Source organism: Octodon degus, unplaced genomic scaffold (assembly GCF_000260255.1).
Source record: "Octodon degus isolate 3935 unplaced genomic scaffold, OctDeg1.0 scaffold00017, whole genome shotgun sequence".
In the NCBI taxonomy this organism is placed as follows: Eukaryota; Metazoa; Chordata; class Mammalia; order Rodentia; family Octodontidae; genus Octodon; species Octodon degus.
In genome coordinates, this window is record NW_004524593.1 from 20443330 (window position 1) to 20466354 (window position 23025).

The 23025-nt window shown below is 44.6% G+C and overlaps 1 protein-coding gene and 1 long non-coding RNA gene across 2 annotated transcripts in view; both read left to right on the forward strand.

The window, feature by feature from the left end:
* The first annotated feature begins 1467 nt into the window (after positions 1–1467).
* LOC111815484 lies at positions 1468–4371 on the forward strand. Its single transcript, XR_002820165.1, has 3 exons — positions 1468–1559; positions 1734–1865; positions 3997–4371. It is a non-coding gene; the product is annotated as an uncharacterized LOC111815484 (long non-coding RNA).
* Positions 4372–17056: 12685 nt separating this feature from the next.
* Positions 17057–23025, forward strand: part of Lyplal1 (lysophospholipase like 1) — a 36407-nt gene continuing 30438 nt past the window's right edge. The window contains exons 1-2 of the mRNA XM_004626940.2: positions 17057–17219; positions 21246–21345. Coding sequence (XP_004626997.1) covers positions 17126–17219; positions 21246–21345 — 194 coding nt within the window. The 5' untranslated portion in view covers positions 17057–17125. The remainder of the gene's footprint in view (positions 17220–21245; positions 21346–23025) is intronic.

Below are 23025 nucleotides of genomic sequence, written 5' to 3' on the forward strand. Positions count from 1 at the left end.
AATAGCGATGGGAGACGACGTGAAGATGCAGGCAGCTGCAAACCAAAAATCTCTGGGTTCCCAGGAGCTGCAAAGGCGAGGATGAAGGAGCAGGCAGAGCCTCGGGAGCAGAGTGGCTCGCCAATGCTCGGGCTGCGCACTTCCGCCCTTAGCAACCAGGAAGCACTAGGTTTCCATCCGTCTAAGCGCCTGGTTTTTGGCAATTTGTGAAGGCGGTTGGAGGTCACGGATACACTACAGCTACTGCTGAGCCCTCCGGAATGAGGAAAGGGGTCGCAGGACGCTGGAGTCCTCCAGCCATCCGAGATTCTAAATATAGAAGCAAAATAAAAATTTCAGTAAAATCACACTCGACATGGTAAAAAAGACTGTGAATCACACTCTACACAGGAAAACACAAGCCATGACTGGCAACGCTTATTCTCATTTTTGATGGTCCAATAATTACAGCAAAAACTAGTTATAGCAAGAGCCCTTTCCCCCTGTGTAGCATATTTCCATAGAATTATAAAACAGCATGCTCTTAAAAGACATGTTCCAGTTCCACAAAAATAAAGTTAAAGGAAATATTTTAGAAAAAAATAATTCCAAAAATATAATAAAAGACTGTCATATTTCTGCCATGAAATAACCATTTCAAGAATTATTTTCATTACTCCTAGTTGCTACTGATCTATCTAGCCCAGCTTTAAATCTATTACACAGTAAATTTCACTTAAAGTATTCATTAATCTACATTTTTTCCACCACCTAAGTAAGTAGGAACCATCAAAAATGGTTTTTAAAAAAATATTTTAACTGGATCCAATTATGCACTTTCGAATATTTCTCCCAGATTATTACCCAAATGCAACATAGGAAAGACCCTAAATTTTAACTTATTAGGGGAAAGAAAAAGAGCCTGTAAAAATTTTATGCTTTGTAATCAAAGCTAGTGTCCCTAGCGTGGTGCCGGCTACCCGTGTGCAGCTGGGGGCGAAAAAAACCAAGGTGTGAGTAAGTGGCTTTTTCATACATTCTCTCCGAGGTTTTTAAATTGGACCGCAGCCACCCTTAACAGCGCGTGCTCACAGAAGGCTTCTGCCCGAGCCACCGACTAGCCGCCCTGCGCCCGCTTCCTGCTGCTGCCAGGCCGGTGACTGCTCCTCACATGCCTCGCAGGGCACAGCGCTGGTGCGCGTCAGTTTTCATAAAGAAAGCACGAGGACGACCACTGATGTGCTTTCGACATCCTGTGGCTTCGCAGGAAACTCCTCCACGGTCGGAACACGCGCAGGAGGCTCCTCTCTCCCGCTCCCCACCCCACGCTCCCCTCGCTCTAGCTGCTGCCCTTCCTCAGCGCAGGACTCTGCCCTGCTGCCTGTAGAACCACTTGCCTCCGCCCTCCCTGGCCTCCCGTAGCTCACTGCCGCTGTGTCCCACGTCTTTCAGCTGACGCTGTCTCTCCGCAGGCCACTGCCCCAGAGCTCTGGCTTCAAGCTTCTGGTCTCGGAGCCCCTCGGATGATACTTTTACCTGGACCTTTCCTCTCTGCACCCTCCTCCATGGTCTCTTTGCAGGTAAATGTGTCACAAACATCCCTGACCTCATGTTAGTCCCCTGCTTATATAATATCAGATTGTGTGTGATCCCCAGTTGTCCACTGGATTAATCTCTCTTCTCATAGCTGGACCGCTTGTCCTCTATAATGAGCTCCATCTATGGACCTCTCTCTTTCACCCTGTAGCCCACAGCTGTGGTTCTGGAGCGACTGCTCTTCCCACTTCTCTCCTCCTGGCCAGCTGCTCCTGCCCGTAGGGCTCCTGAACACTGGCAGCGTGCCCGATTCTTCTCTGACCTTGCCCAGAGAACATCCTCCTCTACTGGTAAGAAACTCCCCCAGCTCTTCACTGTCCCGCTTGGCCTGACTGGCCCGTGGACTTTCTCACTCACTGTTCTACTGCACATGGTGATACCCGACGTCTGAGGTAACTCACTGTCCACAGCCTACTCCTTACACTGTGGGACCTCAGTTCGTGAATCTGATTTAGCACATGACTCTTGTGCAAACTCAGTTGAACGAGAACTGAATCCAACTCAATTATTATTTTCCCTGGATAGCTACACTTGGCCTTTACCTACTGAGGTCTGTCCCCGCACGGCCTACACAGTACAATACTAGCACCTGTCAGTGTCACAGCCCCACTCACTTTGACCTTCAGTTCTGCTCTGGTCAAAACAACATCCATGAATTGTTTTTCTTTTTTAATACAAATTTGATGACAATGCAGGTTAAATCCTGTACATTTTCTCTTTGCATTTATAGGTAAGTAGCAATTCCTTCTCTCTAAGCTCACCTCATCTTTCCCTTTAAGCCTTCGTGCATACCCTGGAGCTCCTGTCCTAGTCTACGTTTCTTTCATTCCCAGCACATGGCACGGCTAGGAAAAGCTATCCCCTCTGCCTGCGCTTCCCCTGGGTCCCCTCGGATCTGCCTGCGCTTCCCCTGGGTCCCCTCGGATCTGCCTGCGCTTCCCCTGGGTCCCCTCAGATCTGCCTGCGCTTCCCCCTGGGTCCCCTTGGATCTTCCTGCACTTCCCCTGGGTCCCCTCGGATCTGCCTGCGCTTCCCCCGGGTTCCCTCGGATCTGCCTGCGCTTCCCCTGGGTCCCTTCGGATCTGCCCACACTGTCCTGGTTTCTCTGCCTCCCAGGAATCCAGCCCTGCTCTCAGAGGCCCCCATCACACCCCTTCCATCTCTTTCTTTGCTTTCATGACACAACCCTGTTCCTTTCTCTTTTAACTTAGCTGTTACAGTTTATTTTAAAGAGAAAAAATAATACAGTTTCAAAACAGGCTAGCAGGAGAATACCAATAATTTATGCACTGCACATATTGTTTTTTTTTCAAAGTAGTTATTCAGAGTATAAGATATAGACATGAAATGTTGTTCAAACATTAACACAGGGGCTGGGGAGATAGCTCAGTAGAATAAGCGCTTCCCTGGCAAGTGCAAGGGTCTGAGTTCAATCCCCAGTTCTGCCAAAAAAACCCAAAAACATTAACTCAAATCTTTATTTTCAATGAACTAAGAGAAACTAGCTGTATAGCCATCTTGACTATCATATGTGTGTATATGTTTATGTATTTAATATAACTAAATATACCTATATTTATTATGATTATGATATATACTTATTACTATGTTTAACAATTATAAACATATTTAAATATACATATATATTTTTTCCTTTCTCCTATTCCTTTCTATGCCTTGATTCCTTCGAGTTTAATAGCCTTTATATGTCTTCTAAAAAATTATTCCTAAAGTCCTCTTTCCTTCTCCTAAGGAATTCATTTTCTCTCAAAATGATTTTAATTCCTCTAGCTTTATCGAGCACATGCATGTTAAGCACCTCTAAAATGAACTGCCCTTTCCAGTCTAAGCTTTAGACTTTACACCCTAAACTTGCAGCCCTGGCTCAATGCCGAGTGACGCTTCAGGCAACCCACCAAACACTGAACCAGCTGCCTTTACACTTTCTGCTCCCCCTAAATTCTTTGTTTTTGTCAATAGCTTTGCACTGACAGTTGTGGGTTTCTTTTAGACCATTGCCTAAACCCCACCTCCAAGTGTAGTGACTAACCAGGGTCTAACCCATTCCACTTTTCCAGTCTGTCCTCTCTCCTGTTTCCTTAGTCTATCAGAAAAGGATTGAAGCAGTCCCTCCTGAAAGCCTCAGTTGCCCTGCACATTGTTCTTAAAGTTACTTCCGTTTTGCCAGAGCTAGCTGGTTACGCAAATGGCAGTGTCTCTTCTAGGCTAAACAGCCGAAGTTCCTAAACGCGAGTTTGCATTTTCTGTCTTCCCAACTTCAAGCACGGCCTGGACGGCAAGGAAAGCCAGACGACCACTGTATAGCTTTGTCCCTGTGGTTACCATGTGACACACGCTCCCCTTTTCTTCTGTGATGCAGATTGCCACGCGCTCTGTGACACCAACTCTCCGTCTTTCCAGATGGGATCCCTCTGTGCACAAACAAGCCTCCCCTGACCAGGCCCACATGCCAGCCGCATCCATCTGCTTTTGATCTTGACTCCCAGCCACTGCTGAAAGAGTGAATCTGGGCTTCGGGGAGTTTTATAAAGATGTCCCACTTATTTCTAATGACCAGTCTTTTCATTTGGCCTCAAAATTACTGTCGTTACTGTTCTAAATGTCAGCTGTAATGCCCAGTGCTTTAGCTTTCTCTCTACACAATCATGATTATAGGAATTTTAAAAAATTATGTAGCTGAAGGTGACCCTGAACGTTTATTTTAGAAGATTAACGGTTGTGCTTTGCATGTCACCTGTGCAAATCAAGTCATTAAAGCTGCTCTGCGTTGATTAACACTGCCTGAAGGTGCTAATTTCCTGTCAGCGCCAGCCAGGCGTTCTGCAAGTCTTGCGCCATCAGTCTCCTTTCCACTGGGCCTCGGAGGACTGGGGCATATTTTTCAAGTTTTTTTAGGATTCATAAATGTTCTTCTGCCTTTCAATATAATAAAACCACTTAGTAGAAACCAAAAAATCTGATTGTGTGTTGATATATAAGCCTTTAATAACACATAAATGTAAGGAACATCATCTGAGGTCATGTGTACTGTTTCCCTGGAGAGAGAGCTCACAAAATGCTGAAGGAATCTCTCTGCTTTGTCACATGTCAGGGTGCATGTGATGGCAAAAGAAGGCAAGGTTCGTATTTGCTTAGCCTAAAAGGTTTAGCTTGTAGTAATCATTTATTTTTTTGCATGCTACATCAGGCTACAGTAAATGTTTAAGCCATTGCTTGCTGGGCATTTCAAACCTTCTGTGAAATCAATTTAATCTTGTCTTCTTGAAATTGCTCTTCACGAAATCATGGAAACTGTGTTTGGAAACAATTATATGAATAATCATGTCAGAATCTCTTCATTTTAGTTGAGCTTGAGCTTGTATTTTTCTCTGCAGGCTCACACTTTTAAACATATTTTGTCATGCAAGGTCCTCAGCTATACATTCTGCGAGCATTAAAGCTCCTAGGTTGGCTGAGCTTGTTGGCTAATCACCTAATTAGCTTCCTGCTTTGGTGCCCTGCAGAAGACTCAAGCAGATACTGATAGTCATTCCTATAAGCGATTGGTCCTTGGCATAGAGGTACTGTAATACAAAACCCGTGTCCTTCAAATGCAAAAACAAAGCCCTTCCCCCATCCAAAAGAAAAGCTATAAATTCAAGCCAACATAAACTTGTCAGACTTCGCTCCCTCTCAATTTCACACCAGGGCGTGGTGCTACACAGCTGGGGAGCTGAGCTAATAAGTGTTGAAAAATGAAAAACGTTGCTTTATGGATCACATAAACTGGCAAAAGAATACTTTTAACTCCACCCCACTTTTGAAAAACAAATGCCAAAATGCCCATGCTGTAAGAATGAGATTTTATGGTATGAGACCCAGAGGACAAGCAGAACTGTCTTATGGGATTTTCCTTTTATTGAATACTTCACATAATAAGAAGTGGCATAATATTTGTAAAATCTGGTCACTTTTGGTTCCTTTCTGAACCTCAAAGGGGTCATTTCTAGAAAAGCTGTTGGAAACACTACATAATGATCTATTTATCCAGTAGTGAAAGAGGATTATCCCTTTTACGAGGAGACTGTGCCTTCTCTTACAATACAAATACCGCAGCATAAGTGTACAACTCAAGGTTCTGGAGAAACACTGTGTTCAACTAATATTTACCAAATATCATTAATTGGGTTCACAGAGTGATGTAAAATTTGCATGAAAATATAATGCTGACAGCTGTTTCCTTAGGCTCATTTGTTTCACAGATAAGGGTCACTCACTCCTTGCTCCTTAGTTATTCATCCAATATTCAATCAACAAACAAAATTCCAGGTTTACCACACCTAAGCCGCATGCACCTAACAAATCTCAGAATCTGCAAGAGAATTTGAGTTGGCCATGGACGATATCCCTTTGTGCAGGAGCTTGAAAGGAATGAGATGTAGCCAGAAATGACAGGCAGGTGGGTATGTAATTGGGGTGTATTCGTCTCTGCAAGGAAAGTTGGTGGCCCAGAAGACAGGATGTAGCTGAGGAATTGCGCAAAGGGTCCTAAATGCTACAACACTCCGGTACCTGAGATTTCCAATCACAACTTTTAGTTTACTGTGATTATCTATTCTGTATATGCCTTCTTTGATTTTCCATCTTTAGAAATATATTCTTTTTCTACTGAACTTGCAAAACATTTGCCAGTAACTTTATTTAATACTCACTTTATTTAATATTAATCATTGTTATAGCTATGTATACTGCTTTTCTCCTTGTTAAATAAAAACTCTTTGAAGGTAGGATCAAAATCTGATCTATTGTGCCAGGAAGATAGCTCAGTAGAATAAGTGCCTGCCCGGCAAGCACAGGGTCCCAAGTTTAATCCCCAGTACCACAAAACAAAAAAGTCTGATCTATCTTTCATTATTATTTGGTTGAACAAAGTTTCCAATGAATTTGAATAAGCAAATACTCATAGCATCATACTAGCACTTATTACAGTGGTAAACGATGACAAAACACAAGTGCCGATTGAGCAATCCACATCCAAAGCGCATGACTCACATCTGGGAGAAGTACCACGAGGGTGGTCTAAACCATGTGCAGATTCAACACTGGAGTGAAATATAGGAATGCTGGCTTCTGCTTTTAAAACAGGGAAACACATGACGCAGGCCCCAAAAAGCGACACTCTTCAAAGTTATCTGAGTGCACTCTATAGACTACATACAATCCAAGAATACAATTCCACAAGCTATGTAACATTACCATTGTTATGTCCTATAATTGAATGAAATGCATCAGTGGCTGCTTTCCTCATAAGCAAAGGCAAGTTACCCAAGTGGCACATGATTTCCAGGAAGAAAATCACAGTCATGACCATGACTTTCAATGTCATTAATACTATGACATCATAAAGATGGATAAAAACAAACAGCTTTTGTTAATTGTAGTTGGTTTTAAATATGGAACAGATAATTTTCAAATGCACTATATCCCTCTTTCATAATTCTACTTTTATTCCCCAAAGGAAAACGACTCACGCTCCTTAGTGATTTTCCGTTACAGTGCTCAGAACATAACTGCAGGCCTGCCAGCGCCACTGCCACTGTAACTATTTGACTCAGGTTGAGAGAAAGCTCCTCCTGCTGATCCTCAGGTAGCTACCAATCCTCAGGCAAAACACTAAATCTTTGGCATCTGCTTGAAGTTCGGAGGGTGAAGAACCCTTAATGCAGCAGCCTACCCTGCACCCGCAGCATCTCCAGAAGCTAATTTGATTCCTGACCTCAATATGGAAGGGATAATTACATGATTTTTAAGACTTGCACACGACACACACGGCTGGTGGCCCATTCTGCAGCCACATGAGCTATCTGGGTACGTAAATAATCGCTGATTTTGTAGCAACTAAAATGAGATTTTCATCCTTTTGAAATTAAATGATGGGGCCTGGAATGGAAGTCAGTGGTGAAGTGCCTGCCTGCCAAGTGAGAGGCTCTGAGCTCAATCCCTGGTACTGAAAAAGAAAAAAAATCCCAGAAATTAAATTATGCTCGTCGCCCACAACATCCAGAGCAACACACCAAGTACCAAGAAGGCTTTGGAGGTCCAGGCTCCAGCGCGCAGAGCAGGACACAACAAAAGCACTGTGAAGGGCCCACAGGCATGCCTGACATGCTCAGCACAATCTTGGTAAAAACAGTCACTTTTACTTCTATCTGTAATATGGATCACTATTTAAAAGAAAGACAAGTGGTTCTTTATAGTACTTGTGTCCGTGCGTGTGCGTGTGTGTGTGTGTGTGTGTGTGTGTGTGTGTGCTCATATAAATCTTCTAAATGCCATGCACAATATGGAAATATTCAAAGGGACAGTATGAAACACAGCATAATTACCGAATTCTACTTTAAAGAACTCAGTGGAGACGGATCTTGGGCAGGCGCTGCTGAGAATGTCATGGAGACCTGTGGAACACGAGTTACAAACGATGGGTTTTGAATTAGGACAAAATGGCTAAACATTTTACACCACGCTCTGTTTCCTTTCTTTGTTCTGTGATCAGAAATAAAGAAGTCTACTTTACAACACTATGAGAGTAACTCTGCGTGCCTTACACAAAGCCCAAATTGTAGGAAGAAAGCGCAGCATCCTGTGTTTATGGCCAGGACCAAGGAAGGGGTCACTGTGGAAATCACATTCTGTGTGAACCAAAATAACCTAGCGATTTCGTTCATCATCGACTTTTGTTTCATGGAAGTCTGGCTTGGGACAGAGAACGTCTCCTGTCTTGGCTTGGTGTGCGGCTTACAGGCAAGAAGAGACGTCAGCCTGTGAACGTCCGCGGGACTTGGAATCTGCCCTCTATGCTTCTACTGTCTCCTCTGAATAAGGAACAAATTGGTGGTAGTTTTACCTTGCGTGACTTCCAGAGGTTCGCGTGGGATGGACAGAAAGCGCTCTTCCAGGGGAGTAGCATGGGCCCATTCTTACTATGCACAATGGTCTTAATAGCCGTGCAAAATACGTTAGTAGCTATCAAGTCCACCTGGTGACATCAAAACCCCACATGGACGGGATACTTTCTTCTGGGGAAGAGGAAGATTTAAAGCTATACAGCTTATATGACTTTTTTTTAATTAAAAACAAATAAATTAAAACTGACCATCACTTATCTCTTAAGGCTTTAATGTTTCAGATATTAAAAGTATTTTTTGGTCTGCGTAGATAGAAACATGCACTTTTATAGGCTCCACGAACTTACAATAAGACCTTCGATGTTTTCAGACTCTAGGTAAAAGGATGCTATTAACTCGTCTTCAGATAGAGTAGAGCAGTGGTGCACTTTACAAATTCTACTAACAAATAAACAACTCATACTCTTGCCAGAGGAGGCATCTAGTTTTTCTGGCTTCCCTGAAATCCTATTATGACAGCAGCACATACCAGAAGGCTTCGTGGGTGGCTTTGCTCACAAGAGGCAAGACGTAAATCAGTATTTGTATTAGTGCCAAGTCATTTGTTTTCATTAACAAAATACTGTTAATGTTCTTCCACTGAGACTTCAGTGCTAATAAGAACACAAAAATTGTTAGCAGAAAGAAATAAAATACCTGTATAAATATCTTATCAAAGACCGTCATCAGTGCTAACTGAAGCAAGCAGGCGAGAGTGTCAGCTAACGCCCCAGAAGTTGATGTGATGGTCAAGGGTTTTCTTTTTTAATTTAATTGCAGAGAAAACTGCTTCTCTCGTATGCCTTTTCTGCTGAGCAGCTGTACTTCATGGCAGTCTTGAATGCCTTTAGTGTATCACACATTCCATAATGACCATGTGCAGTCACAAGGGATGACATCTTGTTCTTCTACCCACAGGGCCCCGGAAGGCTGGGCTGCCCGTAAGAACACTGTGACAGACCTAGTTTGTGTAAATGCACTCTGTGTGATTTCCACACAATGACAGCATCACCTGCAAGTGCACCTCTCAGAACACTCTGTTGCTAGACACTGTCCGAATAGTCCAAATTCAGCTACAAACTAGTGGATGTAAAATTAAAACAAAGCAAACTCTCTCTCTCTCTCTCTCTCTCTCTCTCTCTCTCTCTCTCTCTCTCATGCACACACATACACCATAGAGTCTACCTTCAAGTGATAAAATGGTTCCCAAGAATTTTAAAGTGGTGCAACACTACAAAGAAACTTCCTATTTATGTTCTGATTATTTGTCAAGTCCCAGTGTGAGCAGGAGGGAGAGCTATGCAAGTGGACAAATGAGCAAGCACTATGTAAATAGTAGCTGCCCTGGGAGCAGTGGGGAGACTGTGGGACTGACAGAAGAAGAGGAAGAGGAAGAGGAAGGAGGAGGAGGAGAAATGAAGGACGAATGGGGCGGTAGAAGAGAAGGAGGAGGAGGAGGAGGAGGAGGACAAGACACACTTGGATTCTGAAGAGCTGCAGAAGGAGGAAGCAGGGAAGAGCTATGCGTGGCTAAGGAGGGCATGGACCAAAGGGCAGGACTAGGGTGCAGCTCCTGTGGACCATACTGGCGTGCAGGGCAAAGGGCTGGAGGCAAGACTGGGGTCTCCAGAAGGGACTATGGAAAGTCAGGTAGAGGGGTGGAGTAGGATCTGTCCAGGAGCTGCTAATGATTCTTGCTCTAGGCTTGAAAAGCTATCAAGATATATTAATGGGGCTGGGGAGATGGCTCAGTAGAATAAGTGCTTCCCTGGCAAGCGAAAGGGCCTGAGTTCAATCCCCGGTTCCGGAAAAAAAAAGAAAGAAAGATGCATTAATGAAGAAGAACATACCAAGTGTTAAAGTAAGCGGGCAAGGGTTGGCAGTGTACCTCAATTGTAGAATGATTACCTATCATGGATACAGCCCTGAGTTTAACTTCAACTCACACCCCCACTACCACCACCACCAAGTGCGGGTAAGCAAAGAAGGCTGGAGGACAAATTCCTGGTACGAACATGAAGACTTACAGGAAGTTAAACATTTCCAGAGTGACTTGCGAATCTGAAAAGTGGCCATAGTAATGCTCAAGTGAAGATCTTTTTCCTTGGAAGAGAAGAGTGAGCCACAGCACTGCAGAGGGCACCATACCAGGTACCCACTCAGATGCCTGGCCACCCAGCCTGACCATCTGATCTATACACTGGTCTTAGTTACTTTTCTTGTTGCTGAGACAAATTACCTGGCACTGAAAGTTGAAGGAAGAAAGGTTTACTTTGCTTTACAGTGCGTAGAAGTTTCAGTTGATAGTAGGCCGGCTCTGAGGTAAAGAGGCATGGCCGAGATACACTGCAGGGGAGAAACACTTCAAGCCAGGCAGAAGGCAGCATGGTAGCAAGAAGCAAGCAGCAGCCAGTAGTGTGCAGCAAGGCAGGAGCTTCTCACACAGGCTGGACCCACTGTCACACAACTCAATCCTAGTATCACAGCCCAGATCGGGCCACCTCTGAAAGCCCTACCAATGAGTGCATGAGGCTTTGCAGGAATCCAGGCACAAGGCATGCTAATTCTCAAGAGAGGAATTTCCACCTTCCTCCCCCAGGGTCGTAGCCTGCTCAGGTATGGATCCATCTGACTGTTCCTAAAGGAGCAAAGCAATGGCCATCAACAGATGCTCTGAGACCACCAGGTTGGTATTGGAGGAACTCAGGTGTTCCCTATCCCCCACCCCTAGCCCATCTTTACATAAGTGGACAAAGGGATTGGATACAAAATTTACCTTAACTGCATAATACTTCTAAAGTTACCTAAAGGTGAGCTATTTTGTGCAACTTGTACCTGTTTATAATGTGGTTATGTGTATCTGTTTCTTTGAATAATATAGCACATAAAAGCTAATCAATGCAAATGACACAATTTGATATTCAAAGATGAGAAAAGAACAAATGCATAACTGCATGACTGATATAATTTCATTAAAATGTCATCATTAGGAAACAGCAAATATGTGACTTAAAATAGATAAACTTTCAAGGTTTTTTAAAGTCAACAAGTATGTCCTAAAGACTTTCTAAACACATAGCTGAATGGCAAGCTAAAACTGAACTCTCCACTTGGCATTTGTATTTTTAAAGCTCAAGAGATACTAAAAGCCTGAAGAATGGGAGGGTTGCCTTCTTTTAGGATTTAGTTTCATTTAGTCACTTTTCTCCACTTAAAAACTAAAGTTACCAAAAGCAAGTCAGTGAAGACTCAGGACATAGGAGAACCTATACTGTAACATCATGTAATGCAGTTGTGTCCCAAATTTTCTGATCAAGGAGACTATGGGGCCACAGAGCAACATGATTGATGCCATAGAGTGTTCCTGAGGAGAGTCACATGGACAGAAAACATTCTCTAAGGTTTTCACAGAGAGCAAATTGGTCAAGCAAAGGCTGTGACTCATCCACATGGCTGACACTGACAAAGGATCTGAAAACTGCAGTACAGGGTTACAGGATAAATCCTGAAGGTATCTGACCTTATCAGATACAAAAGTTACATTTCTTGTTATATAGGTCTTGCTTTATCTTGGTCTTAACCATCCAGCAGAAAAGTATAAAAACAAGGTATATAAAGTAAAGCCATATTAATATGCTGAGCTGTGAAAGGCTCAAGTCAACAACTTCTGCAGATAGCCCACTACTGTTGTGGGTTGTTGGACTGTGTCGGATTGTTTTGCTGAATTTATGCACCTATAGTATTTAGATGGCAATGGAATACCCATTTCTGACAAGACTAAACATAAAAAGGGGGATACAGAGGAAGGACCATTTTGTGTCTGTATATACAGAATAGTTAGGATAGATATATAGTTACTTTCTCTTAATTCAATGAGAAGAAAGATTTGTACTAATAGTGTTTGGACAGGATTTCCTGTCTGCATCTTGTACTATGGATAACCACTAAGAAGATAACAATGTACAATACATTAATTATTCAAAATGTCCTATTAATCAGTTTTGAAAATGTCTCATTGCTATTTGTTTCTCAATAAAATAAAAATAAAAATAAAAGTAATGGGAAAAAAAGCAAGTATATTAGTAATGGGCACATAGATTAGTTGAAAGCCAATGAATAGCAACCAAAAATTCAGAAAATACACAAAAAGTAAGGAAATGTAAGAATAAAAATATCCCAGGACTAATTTTCCCCCAAGTGTAACAGGGCAAATGATCAAGATCCACCAAAACAGAAGCAAACAGCCATCCTGGAAACTTGATTACATTTCAAAGTAGCACAGTCACATGAAAGGAACAAAACATTTTTGTTCAAATGGTAGTGCGCCCTCCAGATGGCATCTCTAAATAGAGTCATCTGAAACCTTCTGTTTGTTCTATAAATAAATAAAGATGAAAGGAATAGCAACCATAACTAAGCACTGAAGGAATAGCAACCATAACTAAGCACTGAAACCACTGAAAATAAAAGCATGCTCTGGTTAGGGTGGGCAGAACCTGGCTCATTCCAGGCGCGACGCTGAATCTAGCACTCAAGGCAGAACTTCAAATTCCAGCCTTCAGGTGTCCCCCCCCCCCCCACCTGGCTGCAGAGACTGATGCTGGGCCTGGGGAAGAGGACAGCTGGAAGTCACAGAGAGCTGAATAAACCCAGGCAGCCTAACACAGGCTGTGAAGGGCTACAGTCCAAATTCCACAAGGCTCCGAAACAAAGACTTGTTCATTTCTGAGAGTCGGTGTGTAAAAGGAGGCAGCAATTAAGGACCTGGCCTCTGCAGTCAGGCCCAACACAGAAGGCCACACTCAACCCCCTGGATGACCTTGAGTCAAGCTCCTCACCTCTCAGAGCCTCCCTGGCAGAAGCAGGCCTAGCCATACAGTTGCATGGAATTCCTTTAGAGGAGGCTTGGTCTTTCCCATGGTTAAGTGTCATGAATGCCAGCCATTCGAGCCATCATTAGCAGCGATGACCCCCGTTACTACATCATGGCGTTCCTCATTTCTGCTATGTCAAAACCACCAGGCGGTATCCAGCAAGGCTTACTTGTAGTGAACACAGTTCTTCCCCCCCTCCCCCCCCCCCGTATTTTTTAGGGAAGGGTCTCCAGGGTGTTCACTGTACACAGGAAGGGGCTTTGAGAATGTTGGGGCATGCTCCAGCTCAAACAGGGAAAGATTTTATCTTTTTTTTTTTTCCCGTATTTTTTAGGGAAGGGTCTCCAGGGTGTTCAGGGTCTCACTACTAGATCAGACTCAGGGATCCACCTGTTTATAGACTCCCAAGAGCTGGGATTACAGGCGTGCCCTACCACACCCAGTCTCAATTACTGTCTCAGTATGCCCTGGGGCGAGGCCATGGCTGAGATGTACAAAGTCTTCCAAGCACCTCCTGTGTTCAGAGGCAGGGCTTTCAGAAGGTGAATGAGTTGGGGACCATACTCCCAGAGGACACAGCCATGCAAGAGTTCAGAGCTGAGCGTGCTGTTAGGAGGGGGTTCCTCGCGGGAAGAAGTGGCCACTGAGGCATTACCTGGGAGGATGCATCTCCCAGCACAGCTCCTCCTTCCCTCTCAGTTTCCTAACGTCATGACCTGAGCATCTCTCCCCACCCAGATGCTCCCACCATGCCCTTCCTGCCTTAGAGACACACAGCTATGCCCTGAATTCTAGAAAGCAGGGACCCAAAATAAAACTGGACTCCTTTAAGGTGTGGGCATTTGGCACTGTAGCCAGCCACAGGAAAGAGACTGTGATAAACACTCGGGGCCTTCCCTTCCAGATGGCGTATGCCATTCCCAAGCAATTTCTCCTAAAACATGGGCCCTGTCCCACCCAGGCCCTGAGATTCATCTAGCTCTTGCTGGGGAATGCAGGCCCTAGAGACCAAAGTGCTTCCAGGCAGCCCTGGCTATCAGAGCGCAGTCCACTCCAGCCTTTCTTCCTCCCCAGTGACTTCCCCTCTGCACCCAGGTGAAGTGCCGAGGGCGTCCGAGAAACACTTCCATTTTGTTCTCAGCTGATTAACTTACAGCACATAAAGGCATTTGCTCTGACACCAGTGGAGGACACCAGTGAGCTTGTCTTGGTCACTAACCCTTAGCAGTAAGCAGTTTGGTGAAATGGAGGCAGAGCCAATACCTCAAATAAACAGAAGATAATTTGTAATTGCTTACACATGATCTAAGCTGTAACGGGGCTGGTGTTCAATGGCTGAAGTTCTACTGGGTTGTGCTGCTGATTTTTACACGGCGAAATAGCCACCTGCTAAGACTAGTCTTAGTACAAGTTACCTAGGCTTAGGTATTTATGTAAAAACAATTATCTTCTTGTATTTTTAGAACTATGGTAAAATGGGCACAACATAAAACTATTTTAATCATTTTAAGTGTGATTCTGTGATATTAAATACTGAGTCTAAGAACACTGAGCACCCATCACCACTATCCATCTTCCGAAAATTTTTCACTACACCAAACCGAAACTTCACAGAGATTTTACAATAACTCTCCACGTGCCCTTCCCTGTAACACGGGCAAGCACTACTCTACTTTGTTCCTACTAATCTGCCTCTTCCATATACTTCACACAGGTAAGCTGGCACTTGTTGTGTTATGTCCAGCTTGTTTCATCTAGCGTAATGTTTTCAAGGTCGCGGTATATGGTACCCATGAATCAACATTTTGTCCCATTTTAAGGCTGAACAATATGTCACTGCAAATGTACACCACACATGTTGCTTACCATTCATCTGTAAACGGATTTTTGAATTCCGTCTTTTGAGTATTGTGAATAGCAGTGTTATGGACTTCAGCATGTATGCAGGTCTGTTTGAGTCCCCCTCTCATTTCTTTGGGGACATATCCAGAGGCGGAACTGCTCGATCATGTGCTAAGTCCACGTACCGCCTTCTGTGGATCCGTGGACTCTTTCCACTGCTGCCATGTGACGTGGTATTTCCATCACAATGTACAACACTTTCAGTTTCTTCTGCACAACGTAACCAGTATTTTCCACTTGCTTCATAACAGCCAGCCTAATGGCAAAGTTTAAGAGCTGAATTAGGCCTGCTAATTAATTTTACAAAGAGTCACAAAGAGGAGTCATTACACAGCTTGTTACCCTGCACGTGGAAGGCTGCGAACTTCCTCTCTGGGCCTCAAAGCTCCAAGTAAAGCCCGGTCACATGTGTTAGCCCCCAGACACAGCACTGGTGTCCTCCAAACAACTTAACCCTGAGTTGGTGTTTTTTTTTTTGTTTTTTTTTTGTTTTTTTTTTTTTGCTAAACCTATTTTATTTTTTAAAGAAAATTAAAAATAGTAAACAAAACATTAGAAATGATACAGAATTTCACTAAACAAAAAATAATTGGAATTCAAAAATGATTATATGTTGCATATTGTTGTCTTCAAAGTAGTTGTTCAGATTACCAGATGTAATCATACAAAGTGGTCAGAAAAGTTATAAAACATTAAAAAGGAGAAAAAATATTTAAGCATTAGCTGTTTCTTTTAATAGACCAGTGCTAATCAGCAGTACAGTTACCCGAGCTACTCTGTATATATACCTAAATATATTTTTCCCTTCCTTCTTTTGTCCTTTCCCTCATCCCAGTTTTTTCATCCCTTTGAGCAGATTCTTTCCCTTTCACAGTATGTACTGTACGTTCAGATTCTATTTAGCCTTACGGGGTCGTACGCTAGGGAGACAATAAGATGTTTACACAGGCGGGTCTGATTTACTCCACTCACGAGCATGGTCTCAAGATGCATCTATTGCCCTACAAAAGCCTCTAGTTTATCTTCTTTTATAGCTGAGTAGTGCTCCATGTGTAAAAACACCGCATCTTTTTCACCCATCCCTCAGCTGATAGGCATTTGGGCTGTTTCTGGGATTTAGCTAGGAAAAATTGTGCTGCTACAAACATGGGTGCACATATATCGTTGTATAAAGCTGCGGAAAAATCCCACAGCAAATTCTTAGGAGTAATTTCCTAATCATAACTATTGCCTATAGGATGTTAATACCTGTGAATACCTTTCTTGGGAAAAACCGAAATCTTGCTGCAGTCAGAAACGCGTTAAACTTGGGGGAGACAGCTCAGCGGCATAAGCGCCTGCATGGCAAGTGCAGGGGCCTGAGTTTGATGCCATATCAAAAGAAAAAAAAAAAAAAAAGAGAGACAAAACATCTTACACCGGGGGCCGGGGAGATGGCTCAGTAGAATAAGCGCTTCCCTGGCAAGCGCAAGGGCCTGGTTCCGTGGAAAAAGATAAGAAAAAGGAAAAAAAAAAAAAAAAACAAAAAACCCATCTTACACCGACCCAAGTTGTAAAAGGTTTCCAGGTGCCCGCCAGCTGCCGCTGCGCATGCGCTATCATCAGCGTGCCAGCGTGCCAACGTACGCGGGGGGCGGAGCTAGGGACGGTGCCCTAGCTGCTACGGCTGGGCCGATACTATAAGGGGTGGAGCCGCACCGGCGGGGGCGGGGCCAGAGGCGGGACCGGGCTGGAGAACGGTGAATGGGCGGGGCCTGCGGACAGGGGCGGGGGCCTGGGCGGGGCCTGGGCCGCGAGGGCGGGGCCGCGGGCTCTGGCTTCCCTTCCGCGATGGCGGCCGCGTGGGTTCCGGGTCGCCTGCAGCGCTGCGTGGTGTCGCCGACCGGGAGACACAGCGCCTCGCTGATCTTCCTGCACGGCTCAGGTGGACCTCAGTTTCACGTGCTGTTTCTCTGCAGCGAGGAAGCGCCCTCCGCGGTGGCCCGTGCTCCCAGGTGGCGCGGCCTGTCGCCGTCGCGGCCGCCCGTGCCCCTCGTCCCCGTCCCCTGGGCCGCCTGCCGGGTCCGCGCCGCGTCCTCTGCGGGCGGCCCGTCTGCCGCTTGGTCCCGGTGGGGCGCGGGAGCGAGGCCGGCCCGCCTGAGAGGCGCACCGGGTGTTCGGGTCCGCTGCCGAGATCCTTCCTGCCACCGTGCAACATGCACCTCGCTTTCCGGGTCGCCTCCCATCCCACGGGGGTCCTGGGATCCGCAGGCGCCCTGACCGAGCACCTCCCGTGCCGCGCTGCAGCGCGACCCCGTCCTTTCTCTCGTCCCCACCTCTTCTTGCTTTCTCCTCTCCCTGTGGCAAGGTCTCTTCCGAGTCCCCAGGCCGCGGGTGCCTGCCCGCTTACAGCAGGGTAAGGCCACGTCTTGTTTTAATCCTTCCAGTGCAGTGGCCTGGTCCAGGATAAGTCCCCAGGAAATGTTTTTGTTTTTGTTTTAGAAAGAATGACGCACAGCCATGTCCTTAGGGGGCCTACCTAAATTTAAAAAGAAAAACAATTCAATTAGTTTGAGTCAGCAGTGGACAGCAGATCACAAGATGGTCCATGATTTACTGCCAAGGAAGAAAAAAGCTATGGCTAGGCATTATGAAGGCATCTGGAAGATAAGTGTCCGATTTTTCTAAGAAAGTAGTGTTTTTGTTGAAAGTGGAGGTTTCAGGGATTGATCATGAGCTAGTGGAGGGGACTGAGAAGACCAGAGCCAGATGTAATCTGTGTTGAAGGTCCTCTGCCGTTAGAAAATGGGGCCTGGAGGTCCCACAGCGGGGCTGAGGTCGCTTGGCTATTCCTGTGAGTGGTGGTGAGATGTGATGGAGCCCAGGCTCTGCCTCCAGAAGTCAGCGTTCTGCACGGCCAAGGTGAAAGCCCTAACTGAAGGCACGTCATTGGAAATCAGAAGCCGCGGTGGTGTTTAAAGGGAAAGACTTGGCTGGTGCACTTGCTGTAGGAGGAGATGCTGATGAGGCAAATGCTCCCCAACTGGGAAACTAGGGGTGCATTCAGGGCTCTAGGGGTATATAAGTACCCAGAAATTCCCCAGTATTACATCTTTTCTTATAAATTAATTTATCAATTTATAGTATCTTTAGAAAGAACTGGATGTCCCTTCCCTGGACCACTTTGCTTAAAGTAACTATCCTTACTCTTTAATTTCATATTACTGACATTTTTATAATCTGTAATGCATGTTCCTGGAACCCACATTTGTATATTTTTTCCTTCGTTCGTCCAAATGGTTCTCTTGAGTATGTGAGTACTATATGAGTCTTGTAGTCCTTAATCTCCATTGAAGTATATAAAACTGTTGTTGGGAGTTGGCTTTTTAATCAAGGTAGAGGCTGGTCATTTTGTTCCAGGAGGTATCTTTTCTGGTTAATCCAAATGTGAAGATAATAACTCTAATAGTTGTACTATACCCTGAAAATGAGGAGCTAGCTTCTGTAGACGTGGACTTGTGGATGAATAGATATTATTTCATAGCATTTAGTCTTAGTTTTCAAGACTGAAAAAGTTTGCTTAAAGACTTTCAACACTTTTGAGCGATCGTGAAAGTCTGGGCTTCTCATCTGGGCTACAGGAGTGGCCGAGGGAGAGAGTGCCAGTCACATATTAGTGATGTCATTGGAGCTTTTCCTGCTTCCACAGTACTGAGGAGATGCCTTCCTTTAGGATTACTGACGTAAAGGGTTGCATCATTAGCTTTCTGTGCGGGCGCTGGTTAGGTAGGTCCGCTCTATCATTAGCCTCTGTAGGCTGGGTTTTCTCCATGGTATTCCCCATACTGTGACCACCTCGGTTACCTCTGGGTCCCACATGGCAGTGCCAGTTTCTACGAGACCCAAATTGTGTGTCTTATTTGTGAACTGTTGCCCATATGGTAAGTCAGCGTGAGTTGACTAACTTGGATCTGGATGAAGTGACCCATGGCTTCCCCGTCTCTTACTTGAGTTGTGCTCTGTCTACCCTTCTGCTTTCCGAGACTCATCCCCCTTTCAAGGCCATTAAGGATGGGTTTCCTCAAAATGTGGTTTCAGGACTTTTCACTCTGCATTTTTCTCCCCAGGGTAATTAAGCTCCATACAAGCATATAGACCTGTTTTTACCCACATACAGTAGGTGCCGACGTATGTCCCCATCTTGGACCTCCTTTGAATTTTAGACATATCTACCTATCTGATAAACATTTCATGCATTAATCCATCCATTAAAAAATATATCAAATAGCTGTCATGTACATTCAAGGCTCTGAGCACATAGCGGTGAGCTAAATAAAAATCACTGCTCTCCTGAATCTTATGTTCCACTGAAAGAAATAACTAATATAGTAGAAGATAGTCTGGGGGTTAACAAAGGGCACAGAAGGTGTGAGGAGAGGCAGTTTTACATAACATGACCAGAGCAGGCTTCCTGTAAAGATGATGCGTGAAGGGTTAGGCTTCGATGTGCAAGTCACGTGCATACTGGATTAGGCCACTGCAGACAAGCAAATGCCAAGGCAGAGGCCCCGAAGCGGGTTCCCTAACACGCTCGATGAATGTGCTCCAGCGGGCGGGGCTGGAGCTGGAAGAGAGGGTCTGGGGCAGTGGGCAGGGCGCGCAGCATCCAGGCGGTGAGACGCAGACGCTCTTCGTGAAGGCCCGACAGCGAGTGCTTCCAGCCCGGCGGCCACATCAGATCTCTGTCTCCTGGTCTTCCCTTCTCCTGTCTTCCTTTCTGTTTGTTTGTTTTTAATTTAGTGTTTTTTTCTAAATACTTTCTGAAACTATGGAGCTCATTTTTCACTTATGGTCCTGTAGGACGATAGGCTGGATTTGTGCCCCCCTCTGGTAGGCCACTCCTAAAAGGAAACCTTGTAGACATTAGGAAGAGCATCTCAGGGGCTAGGGAGACAGCTTGGTGGTCTAAGTGCTTTCCTGGCAAGTGCAAGGCCTCGGGTTCAATCCCCAGTACCACATGCCATGCGGGCCCCAAACCCCTGGTGCACTGTGGTGGGCACATGCCTGTAATCCCAGCACTAGGGAAGCTGCTTTTTTATAAATATCAGGTTATCATCGAGTAGTCTTTTGTTCTGAACGTGTTTGCTGGTTATTTCACTGATGCGTGCTTCCCACTGTGAGCTCTGGACTCCGTGACTCTGTGTTAGTAGGGACACCATGACCCCTCAGATGGTCCCTCTGCCCGTGAGTGTACAGCATGCCTGGCGCATGTGTAAGTGTTCAGGAGATCATTTTTGAATTAATTGATTACAAAATTAAACTGTGTCTTTAAAATTTCATTTTAGAATTGTGTAACTTTGCCCTGTATATTTCATTTTTTTGTGCAAATATGCATATATTAAATCTGTGGGTCTTGTTTTTGTTTTTTAGCTTTGGAGTAAATAATCATAATTTGGGGTCATGTAAACATGTTACTAAATTTTCTAATTTTCTTGAAGTTAAAAATTAAAATTCACTGAATATCCCTTTGGAAGAGTTGTTACTCTTACAGTAGAGGAACCAGCACAACTGTGTTATCCAGCTCCAGAACTGATCAGTCACTTCAGAAATTTGTTACTTGGAAGAGCAAAATAAGAAACAGTACTGTTAACACTGGATGTAGATACAGAAATAATTTCTTTCTTTTAAAAAATCAATTTTTTGTTGCATCCTTTAAGCAAATAAATCTAAAACCAAGCTTAAGTCTTCAAAGTGATCAGTAATCGGGCCAAGAGTAAAATCATCCAAATTATGACCAGCTAATGATACTGATCAATTAACTCATTGATAAATCAGTTTCTAGACAGTTAGTTTTGTGCACGGGCCTCATGTAGTCTCTTATCCCAGCCTTCATGCACGAGGGCTGTGGACTCTGCTGGACGGCCGTGTTACTAAGGCGCGGGTCTGACGCTTCACTTTCTAATTTCTTCAGGTGATTCTGGGCCAGGACTGCGGAGGTGGATTAAGGAGGTTTTGAATCAAGACCTAACTTTCCAGCACATAAAACTCATCTATCCGACCGCTCCTGCCAGGTATGCAGCAGGTAGCTCGCCTCCGAGCCCACTCTAAGGTGTGATTGCATGGCAGTGCAGGCTTCATTCTCTACCCGAGAGATTGTAAAGTAGGCTCTCTTCCCCCATGTGCTCTGTATTTTGGGCTAAGTTCTACCACTTCCCTCCTGTAAGGTATTCCCTCTGTCTCGCGCCCCTTCTGAACCTTTTTCTTCCCCGTATTCACCCCAGCAGAAACTTGATAAGTTGAGCAGCTGTTGTCTTTGTAATGATTTAGGTAAGGTAGCCTTCATAGTCTTAGGACATTCTTTCCACGTTGCTAAGGTTTGTTTAGAAGTACTGCTTGTTGAATCCATAAAATAGAATAGAATTATGGCATGACTCCTTAATAAATATTTAAATGGTATAAGCTGTTTAGCAAACTTCACAATAATAACACTTGGGGAGGTTTCTTTTTTTAACTGACAATTTCATTGCAGAAAAGAAACAAGCTAGTTGTCCCACAGGCAGCATCAGCAAGACGCACGGAAAAGTGGCTGCCCTCCCAGAGCCAGCTCCTCCAGGGAGAGAAGCCAGCGCTGGCACAGTTGGAAGTCCGAGGCTGCTTTTTTACAAATATCAAGTTATCATCGAGTAGTCTTTTGTTCTGAACGTGCGTTGCAAACTGGGATTTGCAAACATTTTCGTCTAAGCAAAATAATCTACTGAGCTCCGCAGCCCAGTCTTACTTCTGCCGACCTGCTCTTGATTTATTTTTATCAAGCACATCATGTACTTACACAGATTCCTTGCTCTTGTATGGCATTGATTTGGGGTGAATGAGGGAGGCAGCGCTCCAGGGACTTCCATACGTTCCTTCGTAGGAATTTTCTTACCTGGCTGATAGAGTTGAAAGAGGTAGATGCAGGGTGGTAATCGCAGGTGGAAGAATCAAAGCAGTTATTACTGCTTTAGCACAGTGGAGAGTTTAGAAATTTGGTCGCACGGGTGTGTCCCTTGCCCAGTTTCATTCTCCTGCTGGCAGCAGCTGAGGGCGGCGTGAGGTAGATGTGTACCTTCTATAACCTTCAGGTTTTTTTCTTTGAACTTGGGGTGTTTTTTACAGAGCTACATCCCAACCCTAAATTTTTTTGTTTATGAGATGGAGTCTCACTAAGTCACTAAATTGCCCAGATCAACCCTAACTTTTGGTCCTCACAGATTACTGGATAGATCTTACATTTTGTATTTGTTGGTTAATATGATTATTTATTTATTTATTTGGTACTGGGAACAGAACGTGGGACCTTACGTTTGCCAAGCAGGTACTGTGCTATGTCCCCAGTCCACAAATAAATTTTAACAATCTTTATAAAAGTGTGTAGCGTTTTCACCCATGGACTTTTTGCCGCACACTTCCTACCTTGTCCTGTTGTATCTTTTATCAACTGTGAATCATTAAGATCTTCTTTCTCTCAGTCACTTTTCTCTCATTGTTGAGACAAAATACCTGCTACCCAAAGTTAAAGGAGATGCTGATTTAGTTCACAGTGTGTAGAGATGCCAGTCCAGAGCTGTATCCAGGCTGCCAGCGCAGGCAGGTGGCACTCACAGCCTCAATCCCAGCTGCCAGCGCAGGCAGGTGGCACTCACAGCCTCAATCCCAGCTGCCAGCGCAGGCAGGTGTGGCACTCACAGCCTCAATCCCAGCTGCCAGCGCAG